General features: G+C 43.2%; 1 protein-coding gene across 1 annotated transcript in view; it reads right to left on the reverse strand.

Moving 5' to 3' along the window:
- PTPRB (protein tyrosine phosphatase, receptor type, B) overlaps positions 1-15,475 on the reverse strand; it is a 109,558-nt gene that overhangs the window by 29,772 nt on the left and 64,311 nt on the right. The window contains exons 16-21 of the mRNA XM_005866112.2: positions 13,236-13,499; positions 11,493-11,756; positions 10,233-10,514; positions 6,637-6,915; positions 6,036-6,185; positions 3,751-3,994 (exon numbers count right to left, since the gene is read on the reverse strand). Coding sequence (XP_005866174.1) covers positions 3,751-3,994; positions 6,036-6,185; positions 6,637-6,915; positions 10,233-10,514; positions 11,493-11,756; positions 13,236-13,499 — 1,483 coding nt within the window. The remainder of the gene's footprint in view (positions 1-3,750; positions 3,995-6,035; positions 6,186-6,636; positions 6,916-10,232; positions 10,515-11,492; positions 11,757-13,235; positions 13,500-15,475) is intronic.

Consider the following 15,475-nt stretch of genomic DNA (forward strand, 5'->3'; position numbering starts at 1 on the left):
GAGGGACACCCCCCCCCCCCAGGGCCCGAAATTTGTGCACCAGGCCTCTAGTAAATAAATAAAGTATAAGGCTTGGTTGCTATAGAAAAACCTTCTCTAGTGTTAATTTAAACCCTATGAAAATGAATGGAGGATTCATTTTTTCCTTTTTAAAAAGGCTAGATTTGTTGAACCCCAAAGTATCTGGGCACATCCTGTAATAATGCTGAAGTAGTAACAGGCCAGGAAACATTGTTCTGATCCTCTGTCCCCTCCTTCTAACTCATGCCTCCAGCCCTGCTTGAACCTGGACTACTTGCTCTTCTCTAAACAATCTGTGTTTTTGCTTCTGCACTTTGACTCACTCTGTTCCCTCCACCTTAATCCTCTGTCCCTATTTCCATATTTTCCCTACCACACCCGGCCCAGGGACTTTCAGAGAGGAGGCACCCTGTAGTGAATATATGATCAGCAGGATCAATTTAATAATAGAGTAAGATTATTTTAATGAATAGATATCTGATAGTAATTATTTCAAGTTTAACTGTGTCCAGAATCAGAAAATTCCACAGCACAAAGTTAGAGATCATGTGGTTTAGTTTCCTTCATTTGAGAAAAATGAGGTCAAGAGAAGCTGACTACCCAATTGTGGTCACATTGCTATTCTATTTAGAATAGAAACAAAACCAGATCAGCACTTTCCTAACCTCCAAACTACCTCTCACCCATCATGCTCTGCCCTTTCTCTTCCCACATGGAACCGTGCTAATTATACAACCGAATAATATGAACCCAAATGAATGGGAACACATTACATGTACTGACATAATAAGCTTGTGTGTCAGCTAAACCGAGTGTTTTCCAATTTCTTTTCAATCATAATGTTTCTTTTTCCATGTCTCTTCCTGTCCACCTATTCTTTTTGGGAAAAAGGTGCCTGACAGCATTGAAGGTCACCGTGGTGACTATCATCTTGAGAAGGCAGAACACTGACTCCCGGGGGCTAGGGCTCAGCCACCCCTCGCAGGAGGCCACTTAGCATAGGGTTCTCCCATGCATTCTGAAAGGCTAGGCCTCCTCTCATCAAGCACTACTGTGGCATGCTTTCCACAGGACTGAACCAAGTGCACATTGGAGAAATAGAGGAGAGTTATGTCCTAGCAAACAAATATCTACCGCATGAGTTGATTACACTAGATTAAGAATGTGTAACTTTTTAGGAGTATATCTTGACTCCTAAACATTTAATAAATGCTTTTTTTGTGCCTGGTACTTGTCATATTGTTTCATCACCAACATCACATCTGTCTCCTCCATTAGACTGTGAGCTCTCTCAATGTAGTAAAGAGGGTAGGTGATTAAACAAAGGATTTAAAGTCACTGGTAACCGGAGGGTTGATTAGAAGAATGTCAGGACTGGGTGCTGTGGAAATGGAGCTGAGGGTACAACTGCCCAGCAGTGCATTGACAAGGGGGGCATGGGGCTGGCTGAAGGTTGAGCTGGCTTTTGAACTGTCTGAAGGAATTCAGCTGCCAAACAAGGGATTGGCAGCATCCTAGATAGAGCGAAAAGAATGTGCAAAGCCTCAGGTCAAAGAGAGCCATGTCATGTTCAAGAGAACTCTGAGGAGTGAGGAATAGAAAAGGGTAGGGTATACTTGGGAAAATGGTGAGAGACAACGTTGACGAGGAATGTGGGAGGGGAGAAGGTGAGGACTTTGTGTGCCCTGCTCTGGAAGGCTGTGGGGTGAACAGGGATCACTGGAAGACCTTAATCTAGAAGGCACGTGACTAGGTTTGATCTGTTCCCCAGGACCACTCTGCAATGTTCTGTAATGAAAACATGAGGGTTAAAGAACTGAAATACTGTTTATAAGGCTAATGACCAAAAAATGGCAGCCCTGTGGCAGCTGCTATGGGCAGGAAGGAATGTGCCGGGAGCCTGGCAGGCTCTGGTCTAGATGCAAACTGTCTATAGCTTCTTGTTCTCTCTCTGAAATGTAGTGATGAGTCATTTTCTCTCCTCTCTCAAAAAAGCAAACAAGCAAACAAACAAAAACAGCCTCACCTTTCCTCCTCACAAAGAGAAAATGGCCCCTGGGAGGCTTTTGCTGTGTCCTTGAGCCCAAGTGTCTAAGGAGCTCAGACACTCTTGATTCTTATAGGACCTGAAGGATGCCAGCGTTCTGATCTCTCGCATTTCTCCTTTGCTCTGTCCGAGATCTCACCTCCTTCAGATAAACTTATAATGGTCTCTTCCTGAAGTAAACATCACTAGTAAGTTTGCTCTGGAGGTGCAAATCTTGGCTAGGGTGGCAATATCATCTTTGTGGTGAGTCCTGGGCAGAGGTAACTCCACAGAGTTCCTGCCCAAAGTGAGCGCTCTGTTTCAGGAAGAAAACCACTGGCCTTCCTTAGTTGATGCGAGGAAGGAGCTAAGAGGGCTCTCAGGCCCTGGCTGATGTTGCTCAGTGGCTGGAGCATCGGCCTGCACACCAGAGGGTCTCAGGTTCGAGTCCTGGTCAAGGGCACATCCCTGAGGTGTGGGTTTGCTCCCCATCCCCCCGGTCAGGGCGAGTGTGGGAGGCAACCAGTCTATGTATCTCTCTCTCTCTCTCCCCCGCTCCCTCCCTTCCACTCTCTCTCTGAAAAGCAATGGAAAAAATATCCTCAGGTGAGGATTAAAAAAAAAAAAAAAGAGCGCTCTCAGGTGTGACGTCAGGTCACTGTCTCCTTTTGAAGCTGACTCAGGGGCGATACTCAAAATATGAGTCAACATACCAGGGCACTGGCCAACAAGAATAGACACTGCCCACGGAGAACCTGATTGGCGGCCCTATTGGTTAGTATCAGCTCTGGGAACACACAACAGAGAAGGTACATCCCTTGCAGAAGTGCCAATCTTGGATGCCTGTATCTATAGGTTCTCTTTCTCTTGAGGGCCCTGGTTTGGGATGCTGTGCACTTCTGCCAGTTCCTGCAGCTGGGAGGGGCTGCTGGCTGCAGTAGTGCTTCCTGGGTCCAAGCAGCCGCCCCTTTAATCTGCCTTCTTAGGGTGAGGAAGGGATGTTCCCAATCATTCAGGGGCCTCCGCCTTCAAGAGTTCTGTCTGGACCAGAGAGCACTTTCATCTTTTTATGCCTTAGACCAGGGGTCCTCAAACTACGGCCTGCGTGCCACATGCAAATACAAATATTGCATTTGTTCCCGTTTTGTTTTTTTACTTCAAGATAAGATATGTGCAGTGTGCATAGGAATTTGTTCATAGTTTTTTTTAAACTATAGTCCGGCCCTCCAACGGTGTGAGGGACAGTGAACTGGCCCCCTGTTTAAAAAGTTTGAGGACCCCTGCCTTAGAGGGTAAATGAATCGGTGTAATCTGAGTCCTCATTAAAAGTGGAAGCTAAAAGCTCATACTCCTTGTGTCTCCCTACACTCCATCTTTCTACTTGGACGTGGTCACAATCGTTAACCTGAGAATTGATTTGGCTTGTACTCAGGAAGTTTTAGGAGAAAGAACAATCTGTTAAGAACCTTCAATTCTTCACATAATGAATTAGAGCTTTTGCGCAACGTTCAAGGTCCTTTTTACACATTCCCTGGGAATGGAGGCAGAAACACAACTTTTATAAATTACCCAGTAAAACATAGAGCACTCTTGTAACGTAGGTGATTAATCTGCAGGAGCTTGTGTGCATCAGCGGCCCAGACAGCCGAGCGCCTAGTAATGTAGCATATCCCTCCCAGCAAGAGGACGGCAATACATCTAACCTGTAGGCAGTGCGTGGCTTCAGCGGTCCGTCACAGAATTTTAGCTGATTGGGATCACATTTTCCACCCAGGCTCTCCATCTCTGCTCCCAGCTTAATGTTAAAACTCTTGGAGTTGCTGTCAGGACTTTCGGCACATTTGCTGGCAAAATAATTGGTCTGATACACGCGAATGGAAGCGTTGTGCCTGTACTCCAGGTAGGAGGGCAGAGGGTGCTGCTGTTCCGGCTTCAGCTCATCACTGCCTGGAGGACAAAACCCACAGTGAAGACTGACTTTCTTGTGGCCTCAGTGGTTTCTACTGAGGATTCTAAGGCTGACTCCTCACCCTCTCTGGTCATTTCCAGCATTTGTGATCTCGAAGGATGCTGTGAAATTCTCCCAATGAAAATAATTTTAATTCATTTTTTTCTAAAATGAACGATAGTGTATAAACAAAGATATATATATATATACACATATGCCATCATTTTTCTTGCAAATAAAATGTGTGGGTGAGAGGATATCTCATTAAACCAAATGATAACATGCCCACAACTCCAGAAAGTTAAACACTCCCCATTGTGAGAGTCAACCCACTCAATAAGCTTGCCAATAATCATTGTAGCTAAACTAATAAGGAAATCCCTATGACCTGGGAAATAGGAAAAAGATAAGAGAAATCAAATCCAAGGCCAGAGCAGTCGCCCCACCAGCACGTTCCAGGCGCCACGCCCTGCTGATAACTGCTCAGGGTACAGGACTGTTATCTTGAGTACAGTTTAATCCTGGCTCAAATTTGGCCCCTCATGCCGATCACTTCCCAGAACTCTTCCCCTGTCCACCCAGCCTGCTGTGTGTTTTGGCTCTGCAAACCAGTTTTGATGTTGGCTGGAGGAAAGCATAATTAGGAAGATAAATATTATGGAGATCGCATACTATTTACAATGAATTTCAAGAAGTGGTATGGTAGGGGTTCATTGCATCCTGGACTCTTGTTTCATAAAATTTGCTCAAAATGAGTGAATCTTGGAAATATTATCTTGTTGGCAGTAGTTGAAAAGGAAAGTGGCCTTTAGGATGCGTGCATACGCGATAAATGCCACTTATATGAGCAGGATTGTTATCTTAGATCATCAGGGGAGCACCGCCGCTCTCCATGGGCATCAATAACTGAAACCCACCTGCCGAAGAACACAAGGCTGCTTTCTGGGGTCTGACTTCTTCACTGCCTTATATTCACGTAGTAAAACATCACCTTCACTGCAGCCCACTTAAATCTAAAGTCGCTGCACAGTTCAATTTATCTCCAGTTATGAGGTGTAAAGAAATCTGGGATGCACCACTGACCCTTGAAATTATTTAATTAATTATGCATACCCAGATTTAATACAATTAAATAAGATGTAAAAGTGCATGGACGGTTAGCTATCTAAAATACTATTTAGCTCCAACCTTTGTCAGATTTAAAGTTTCCCATTGCCCACAGATGGGTTACAATTGTCAAAGATGCTTAAGAAACTCATGTGCAGACCTTAAAGACTTTTGAAAAACATAAAACATGCAAAATATATCAATGCCGTTCCAGACACAAACATCTGTTTTGGAGAAATAACACACAAGACCTCAATGGCAAATACACTTACAGGCATGTGTACACCAATGTACAATACTCCTGTATTTTGACAAATGCTGATGTATATAGTAATCTCTGAAGATCATACTCGGTGGTTGTATGGAATGTTGTTTCAACTATTACCTAGTATTTGCCTAGTCCACAGGAATTAAGTAGACACAGAATAATTTGAGGGTGAAAGAACTAGAGAATAAAACATACATTGAAGAAAATGCAGTAGAGAAAGGAGGAATGCTTTTTATGATCATCTTTTTCCTCCCTCAAACTTTTGAGTATTTTTGTGAATTGGTGGGTGGTTTGGGACATGTGACTGGTGGGGGTATTTGAGACAGAGACGGGGGAAGACAGTTATAGCATATTGCTGCTTAATGGCAGACCAAAAGAGCAGTGAACAGGACTGAATGAGTAGTGAAGATTGAATGAGTCTGCACATGCAATGCACTTCCAACAGTGCCTGACACATAGTATGGGCTCAGTAACTGATGGTTACGGTTATTACAGTTGTGGTTGCTTATTATTATCATTCACCCATTGAATAATTATACCCAGCAGATAATAGGCTTTATTGTTGAAAGAGCCTTTGAGCAGTTTTTTTGTTACATCTCCCTGCATCCCCATAGTGGCTTTTGAGAAAGCAATGCTGCATCTTGGAGTTGAGGAAATTCACTTACCATCAGCCTCTCTCACTACCACCGTGAAGTACTTCACAGCTCCATTGGTGTCACTGAACCAGCTGCAGTTGAAAGTAAAGTTGATGGAAGATTTGCTAATTAGCACGTCCTTTTTATTCACACGGATGTGCGGAGGTGGAGGAGGAGGGCCTGAGGAAGGAAGAAGCAAGAAGGGTCACAACTCTGCTTCTACACAGAAACAATATGTGAGGTGTTGATACATCCTCTCTCTCTCTCTCTCTCTCTCTCTCTCTATGTGTGTGTGTGTGCACGCACTTATGTGCCTGTATGTAATCAAGAAAACCCCTCCTCTCCCAATGGGAGCAGGCCTGAAGTGATGTGCCAGAGGCACATTAAACATAATGAAAGAGGCAGCTCCATGAGCGCTCTAACTGTATCGGTAAATGCTAACTCATTTAGGGACCTTCAGATCTTTTAGCTTATTTGCTGCAGGGTACCTTACACAGAGAAATGCTTCCATTTCCCAGGCCTTTTAGGTCCTCTAAGTGACAAGACACGCTAACGTGGAAGTGAGTTGTATGCAAGTGAACAGCAATGACGAACAGGACAGAGGACTACGCACACCTCTGGGGACACTCACGGTCTATCATTGTGATGGTGCTGTCTTCCACCACCTCACTGGTCACGCCAGCTGACTGCACCTTGATGGACACCAGGTACCTCTTATGGGGCACGAGCATCATAATACTGAGCAGAGATTTTTCCTTCTCCAGCTTTCTGGAAAACTCAACTTCTTGAGTGTCCATTTTCCGGCATTCAATACTATACCCGTCAAAGTCAGAATCAGGAGGGATCCAAGAGCAGGCAATGGCCGTGGAGTTCTGAGGCCGGCAATGCAGGTTTTGGATTTTGTCTGGCTCTAAAGGAGAGAGAGGAAGGGACACTTTTCATAACTCTGTGAGACACGTTTTTTTGTTGTTTTTTTTTAGCTTCTTTGGGTCCAACTAGCTCAGAGATCTAAACAAATAATTCCCCAACTTAATTTGGATTGTTTTTCAAGGAAAAAAACATTCTCATAGACCTCCAAGGGAATGTCTGCCTGCCACACCCTATTTTGAGAAACATTAAAAGTTAAAGTGCTGTTCCTTTAAAAAAAATCACCAGATGCCAATGTGACTGGAAACACAAATGTGCACATGGGCAGTAAAATGAAGTGTCAGAAGTCAGATAGAGGGTCAGGCAGAGTAAAGGAGAGGTCAGAAGTGCAGTTCGGCCTGCCTGAATTCAAATTCTATTTGCCAGCTGTGCGCTCTTGGGCAAGTTACTTAATACATCTGAGCCCCTCTGTAAAGTGGGGAAGATAAGATAATATGATGACTGTAATGATTCAATGAGTTGAAGCATGCACAGCCTCCTAGAATAGTGGCTGGTATAGAAATTGCTCAATAAATGAGGAAATTAAGAAATGGCATTGCTGGCCTGTTACCCTCTGGGCTCTGGCTTCTGTCCCCTCTTCCATTTTCTGCCTGCCCTTCCCTGCTCACATGCCATGGAACCGAAACTGCTTGTGTTCTGCACGGAGACCATTCTGTCCCAGGCCCCTGTGCTATGGTCATTCGGTTTCTTCTGCCAGACAGAGTGCCTGACCCAGTAGGGACGCAGTGAAGAGAAGCTGGTCTTACTTATTGTGAATGACAAAACAATGAGTAAAAGATTCAGTCGGGAAGAAAAGCACTTAAGTGACTGTCGAGGTTAATAAGAAACTCTGTAGGCTGCCCCAATCAGTTGCATGCCTACCATTTCTAATTCTTTATATATCTATAAAGTGAAATTGTATGATTTAGATAAGTAATTTTCGAATTGTAATTTTAGCAGTGGGGCCATTTAAAAAAGAATAGTTCTCAGTTCCCTGGTCTGTAGAATCAGAGGAGTTCTGGTCTGTGTTTGAAGTGTGCATTGGGCTCAGGGGTGCTACACTGGGGTGCTCTCTCTACGACCTCCCTTGCATCCCCCAGACATTTCCAAGGAGCCTTCAGGCTCTGGAATAGAACTTGAAACCTAAGTCTAGACCACCTTATTTCATTCCAGGAGTTAAAGCCTTCATAAAGATTAAAAGTTAAAAGCCCATCTCATTGTCCTATTGATCACAGCACACAATACAGTAACAATCCCCAGATGGCAATAATCAATAGCATCAACCCATCAAAAAGCTCACAAAAGAACTGGCATTTGAGACAAGCAATAACTGTGTCTTTTCAAACATTAACTGCTTGTTAAACGTTGGAACTCCTTTCAAACCAAATCAGAGCTGAGACCTAAAGACATCCTGCCTAACCCATAACTCTGATTATTCGCACAAAGGATAATATGGAAACTGGCTTCCACCTCTTCCCTCAGTTCCTTCTCTCTCCTCCTTTTCACCTGTAAATCCCACCTGCCTTCCAAGACTCAGGTCCCGCTCCCATTCACTAAGAAATGAGTGCCTACTATGTGCAAGGTGCTCTTCTAGGGTCTATGAACAGTGGAGAGGTGAATACGACATTAGCCTTAACCTCTAGGAAGGGAGAGGACTCCAAAATAGCCATAATACAAGGCAGAAAGGAGACTGTTCCAGAAGAAATGGAAAAAGAAGATGCTGTGTGGTGACAGACACCTTTTTGCTGCTGGCGCTAGTGGTGGGCAGGAGTTAGCAAAGGCCTCTGGCAAAGATGACAACTCGTCCAGATACCAGGAAGGGCATTTTAGACAGAGAAACCATGCACCCAGGTGCCAAGGGTGGGGCTGGGAGGAGTGGGAAGGTGGTTGACCCTGAAAGACCAGTTATTCACCATGGCTGGAGCTTATTTGTGAGTAACTGGCTACTGGAGTGATTTATAGGAGAATGATGATAAGCTTCTATTTTGCTTAATACTCTTATTTTGGGGTTTCTGTTACCCATAGCCAAACCCAACCCTAACTAATGAAATCCTCAAAGTTCCATCAGCCATTCCTCATAAAATTCAGCGCCAGATCCCTCTGAATGCTGGTTGCTCTCCTCGTGGGCATGCCCCAGTTGGTAAATGCCACTCTTAAACTCTAGCATCCGGGACGGAACACAATACTCCAGATGTGATCGGACCCAGCCTCTACTGAGCTCTTAACTGCGCACCTGTGATTCAATCACACAGCCACAGCAAACCACTGAAAACCCACCCCCAGCTTGCTATAAGCAAAACCTGTTAGTTTTTCTTCACATATTTCTCTTGAATGTGGTCTTTGGATACAATATGGAGCACAAATGATAATTGTTATAGCACTCATGTTTGTTGAATAAACAAAACAACTACTTGCATAAATTTCTAATTTCCAGCTAGGTATTTTCTCAATAACCACTATCTGATCTGAGAAACTACATTTACTAGGTATTATTGAAAAATAAATACTTGAATTGAGGTTCCTATTCTGAAAAACCTTTGTTTCTTTCAGGTTAGTTCATTGATCCCAAAATGCCTTTGAGAAGAAACTGATACATATTTCACTGTTAAAATGTTTTTCTCTTCAGGTTTTATAACAATATGTCCTAACCGATCCCTCTGCTTCTAGTTTGCCCCTTTTAACCTATTCTTTACACTGTACCCAGAGTGGCTTTCTAAAGTACAAATCTGATTATGACATCTTGGCCAAAAATTCTTCAGTGGCTCTGATTGATTGAGGATAAAGTTCAAAGTCGTTACAATGGCTCACAAGACATTTGATGACCTGATTCTCCTAATTGCACCTTTTATGCTCTTGCCAATGAAACTCCTTTCCATTCCTCTCTCCTTCCTGGTCTTGGAATATTTTAGTCTCTCTACCTGGAATATTCTCCACTTCTTTCCCCGTCTCCACCTGGTGGATCTTACTCTTTCCTTAGGTTTTGATTTGGATGTTTCTTCTTCCTGGAAGCTCCCTTGCATTGGGTCAGTGCCACTACATGGGTTTCTACAGTGCCAAATGCTTCCTTCATCACACCCAAATGAAATTGCTTTTAAAGATGGTGCCTCCCACTTGATTGTAAGCTCTCTGAGATTTTTTATTGTTCATTGTTGCTAGTATATGAATAAATGAACAAATCTATAGACAATTCTGCCTGAATTCAATCTAACCAATTCCAAGTAAAAATGTGGATTTAAACCAAGCCCAGTTGGAATTACATGTTGTAACACATACTTCCTCCTCATTCCATTTGAGAATCGAGAGTAAGAAAACATGTCATACTTGTCCTCACAGATCCAGAAACTGGTCTGCTGTAGGTTTTCCAGGAGTCTCCGCTGACAGTCTTGACACTGAACTGATAGGATCTCCCTGGACGAAGACCATACACGATGCGTCCCTCTGATTTTCTGTTGCTGTAGGGGTTGAAGACCGTGATTGCGTCTCTGGGTAGCCACTGCACCTCAAAGTCGTCATAGTCTGTCCAGTCTGGTGGCCCCTTCCAGGTGATGGCCAAGGATGTGTTTGCAACATCAGCAAATGACATAAGACTGGGAGGACTTGGGGCTGTATGTAGAAGAGCATGAAAAATCATGTAATCACTTCTATGCCAGAACATATGCCAATAAGATAGCTGAGCGACGTCAGACATACTTAAATGTACTTTGTAGGAGGAAATAATATAATATAATAATAGGAGCTTTACTATGTGGAAGACACTGTCCTCAAGTGTTTTATGTACATTTTCTTTCATTTTCATAGCCAGAGCTTCCTTACCAGAGTGCTGCCCAGAATGAGTGTGCCCTGAATGGGTTACAAGTGTGAAAAGGTATTAATACTATCATATTTTGAGTTGTGAGGACTAAAGTCCAAGATTATGTCCAATTTCAGATGGCTCTGTCCATTGACCCCAGATTGGCACACAGGTATATTAATGTTGTCTATGTGTGTCTAAGAAATTAAAAAAAAATTTAGGAAGCACTGCTCATAGCCACACAATGATGATGTATGTGATTATCCCCATTTTACAGACAAGAAAAATTGAGGCTTAGAGATGCTCAGTGACCTGCCCAGTTTCACTTAAGTCAGTGGCAGAGTTAAGCTAAGGACCTAGATCATTTTAACCAAACTCTGTTTCCTTTATCCACTGTACCATTGTGCTTTCCCCCTCAGTTCAGGGTTTAGCACATGGCACATCCTTATTACTTATGTTTCTTCTTATTAAAACCATAATTAAAACATGTCTTTGGCCCTGGCTGGTATAGCTTAGTGGGTTGAGCTTCATCCTATGTACCAAGAGGTCACTGGTTTGATTCCTAGTCAGGGCACATGTCCAGGCTGCAGGTTCCAGCCCCAGTAGGGGGTGTGCAGGAGGCAGCCGATGGATCTCATCAATGTTTCTCTCTCTCTCTCTGTCTCCCTTCCTCTCTCTCTAAAATCAATAAAAATATATTTAAAAGCAGCAGCAACAACAAAGCAAAACAAAACACGTCTTTGGAAGCTACTTCCCACCAATACTTGGCCATTGGCAACTGGGCTTCTTACCTGTTCTGCTCTGCCCTGTGACCTTGTTGCTGAGCTCTCCACTATGAGTTACCACACACAGGGTGTACTTCCTTCCAGGAACAAGGCCATGAAAACGCCACTCCGTCAGGTCCTTTTCTTTCCAGTTTTCCTTCTTCGTGCCATTGGGATTATAGAGAATCAGCTCATAGAAGTCGAAGTCCCCAGGGGCTGGACTCCAGCTGAACCAGAGACTGTCTGTCATGTTCCGATTGGATCCCTTGAGGTTACTCACAGAGGCTGGGACTGAAACAGAGGGAAAGCCCTTACCAAAAGCAAAACAGAAACAAAGGCATTTTGGCCCACAGGTGAAAACATGAGCTGCATTGGGCATATGGGTGAATAGCTCCTACTGTACAGTCAGACCTTGCCTACATCTCAGCTCACTCAGGTTTAGGAGAATGTGGTACAAATTTAAATAGAACAAAACACAACAGGTGGCGACTTTTGTATGCTTGCCACATGAACCTCAATGGACATATAAAATGAAATCTTCAGAAATGATTAATTAAAACTGGTCAAGCAGCTTATACCTGAACTTGTAAAAGGCCCTAAAAGTGTTCACAGAAGGTCCCAGCCCTTGCAGTCAGGCCCATGTCACTGTGGCCGCCGTACCATAACGTCCCTCTCTGAGTCTCCACTTCCTCTCCAGCTTTTAGGTTCTCAGTACTCGCATGCTCTTTCTCACCAATATCTTTATTAACAGTTGCTTCTACCTTTATATAAGTTGGTTATGCTGGCACCTGTACCAAGGGTATTTGAGTGTCATCATCCCTTGAAGAATGAAGACTGTTGTCTCTAGTTAGAGGAACTGGAAGCATTAACGTGCAGAGCATAGACTGCCCTGGAAATGGTAACATGTAGGCAAGTCTATTCACGGTTTAGGCTTATCTGCTGCCCCGTTTCATTCCCTTCAAAAGACAAATGTAGGACTTCCGTTGGGCGCCTGGAATGTGCTCTTCACATGACTGCCCTCAGGTTTCAGCTGAAATGCCTGCTCTGTCTAGTTTCTTGTCTTGCCAAGTTGTTCTCTGTCACAACGTCGTACTGTTTATCCTCTTCATAGAATTTCAGGTGTTCCAAAATCATCTCCCTTTAAAATCTGCTGTCCCCCACCCCTCACCATCCACTAATGTAGAGCTCAATGAGGTGAGGGGTGTCATCTCTCTTGTTCACTGTCATGTTCCAGACTTGAGCCCAGTGCTTTGGACACAACAACAAAAACTAATGTCAAATGAAAAATGATTTTGAATAGAAAAATGAGAGAATAGGCTCAAATTATGGAACAAGAGAAGGTCCAGATTCCTATTTGCAGCCCAGAGAGATGTTTCTCCCTCTCGTTTTCCTGGAACTCTTGTTGTTCACTTCATCCAGTGCTGTGGTTTTGATTCCCAGCAGTCTTTGTTTATTGGTCCCATTTGTAGTTGTCCTTCTCGGGACCTGCCCTCTACTCCATCTATGTCTTGTGGAAAGATTAAGGGCACAGCTTGGATTATAAATAACCCTCTTGGAAGTAGAGGAACGAGATTCATTTTTCATCAACCTATGAGGTAAACAAGTGGAGGCAACCGAGCAGAAGGCAGTGCAAAAACTATAATCAAAGGTCTGACTTAGGGTCAGAAAGCCTGAAGGTCACAAATTTCATATAAAGTTATATCCTGGGTAGAATAGCGACTATTGTGATAAATTCCCTGCTATTCCTTAGTGCGTGGATCCTGGTCTTACCTGTTCTTCCGAATATGAAAGACTCATTAGACAGCTCCCCACTGTGAGTTACTATCACCATTTTGTACATTCGACCTTGCAGTAAGTTCTGGAAAGAAAAGCTCTGGACTTGTGGGTCAACTTGAGCTCTGTCCTGAAGAGTTCGATCTGGGTTGTACAGAAAGATGTTGTACCAGTTGAGCTCTCCCTCTGAGGTGGTCCAGGTGAAGGACAGGTGTCTGGTGGAGTTCTCTGTGATCCTCAGGTTGGTGACAGCTGCTGGCACTGGAAAAGTCGAGGAGCAAGAGAGTGAGACTGAGTTTTGGCATGTCCCTGACACAGCCTAGCGTGGCACCTGGATGGGTTCACTCAAGCAATAGTTCAAAACATATGGTTCCTGCCTTTAACAAATATTGACTTCATGGAGACATTAAAGTAAATACATACATCTAATTATTGATGCTGAAACTGTTCATTTTAAAAACAAAACCACAAAAGAACAAGGAACTCAGTAATGGGAAAGTATCTTCAAATATATTTTTTTGAGGGGGGTATATAATAAATGTTAATCTGACCTGTGTGACTAAATGTCTTTCTAATTTTAAGAGCTATGTCAGAGATAAAACACACACACACACACACACACACACACACACACACACACACACACACACACAAAACTGTCTCTGAATGCCATCTGAGAGCTAGGAAATGACCATGAGAGGGAAGGATTGTGGGAAGGAAAGACTGGTGGGAAAGAAAGGGAAAGGCAGACAGAAAGAGGAAATTCGAATCAGGGATATAAGAAAGAGAAGCAAGAGAAAAGTCCAAACTATTTTTTAAAAAGTTTACATTAGGATTTTGCAATCCCATTTAGTGCTACCTGTTGGTGAAAGCAATCAAATGCCAACAGAAGTCACCAGCTTTGACACTGTTGGCGCAGATGCTTCCTGATTCCACAGAAGTCTTCAGATGCAGGTGGAAACAGACCAGGACATTTGTCTCAGTCTTTCCTGAGTTCTTTTCCCTCCACTGCAAACACCTTCTCAGGCTCTTTTGCTTCCTTCTTCTCCTTATGTCAGGCACTTAAAAGTTGGTGCTGTCCATGGTTCTATCCTCTATCCCCTTCATATCTTATAACAATAGCTAAGCAATCATCCTCATTCACTTTATGAATTACTATGGTCTGAATGTTTGTGTTCCCCCAAAGTAGTATGTTGAAACCTAACCCCCAAGGTGATGGTATTAAGAGGTAGAGCCATTGGGAGATGATGAGGTCATGAGGGTGATGCCCACATGAACAGAATTAGTGCCCTAAAAAGAAGCCTCAGAGAGCTCTTTCCTCTTTTCATCATGTGAGGACACAATGAGAAAGTGCCATCTATAAACCAGAAAGTGAGCCCTCACCATATACCCAATCTACTGGTGCTTTGATCTCAGACTTCCAGCCTCCAGAACTGTGAGAAAGAAGTATTTGTTGTTTAAGCCACTCAGATTATGGTATTTTTGTTATAGCAGCTTGAACAGACTAAGATATGGATTTAATTAGAATTTTTATCCAAATCTCTATCTCTCACTTTTCTGAGCTGGGACCCATATTTTCAATTACCAATAATCACCTCCCTATGAAAGTCATTCAGACATCTCAAACTCAGTCCAAAACGGAATCCTGTATATTCCTCCTTGGAACTCCCTCCTTTTGCTTCTCTCATCTAAATTCATGGCCTATAAATCAGTGATGGCGAACCTATGACACGTGTGTCAGAGGTGACACGCGAACTCATTTTTTTGGTTGATTTTTCTTTGTTAAATGGCATTTAAATATATAAAATAAATATCAAAAATATAAGTCTTTGTTTTACTATGGTTGCAAATATCAAAAAATTTCTATATGTGACACGGCACCAGAGTTAAGTTAGGGTTTTTCAAAATGCTGGCATGCCGAGCTCAAAAGGTTCGCCATCACTGGCCTATATTCTACCAAACACGCCAGGTAGGAACTCCAGAATCTCCTGTTCCTCCATCTGCACTCCACTTAGCCACCAAGTACCATCTTACCTCATGTAGAAATATTTCTTGACTATATCTACTGTTCTTCATCAGCCTCCTTGCATTAGTTTCGCTTTTGACCCTTAGGATTTCTACAACTGTGATCGTTTCTTGACCCCAATTAACTTTCTGACTACATGCCTCACTGTGTTTTCACTCACTCTTCTCCAGCTATACTGACCTCTTTTTCCTCCGACAGGCCAAAGGGACTT

This window comes from Myotis brandtii, unplaced genomic scaffold (genome assembly GCF_000412655.1).
Source record: "Myotis brandtii unplaced genomic scaffold, ASM41265v1 scaffold2204, whole genome shotgun sequence".
Taxonomy (NCBI): Eukaryota; Metazoa; Chordata; class Mammalia; order Chiroptera; family Vespertilionidae; genus Myotis; species Myotis brandtii.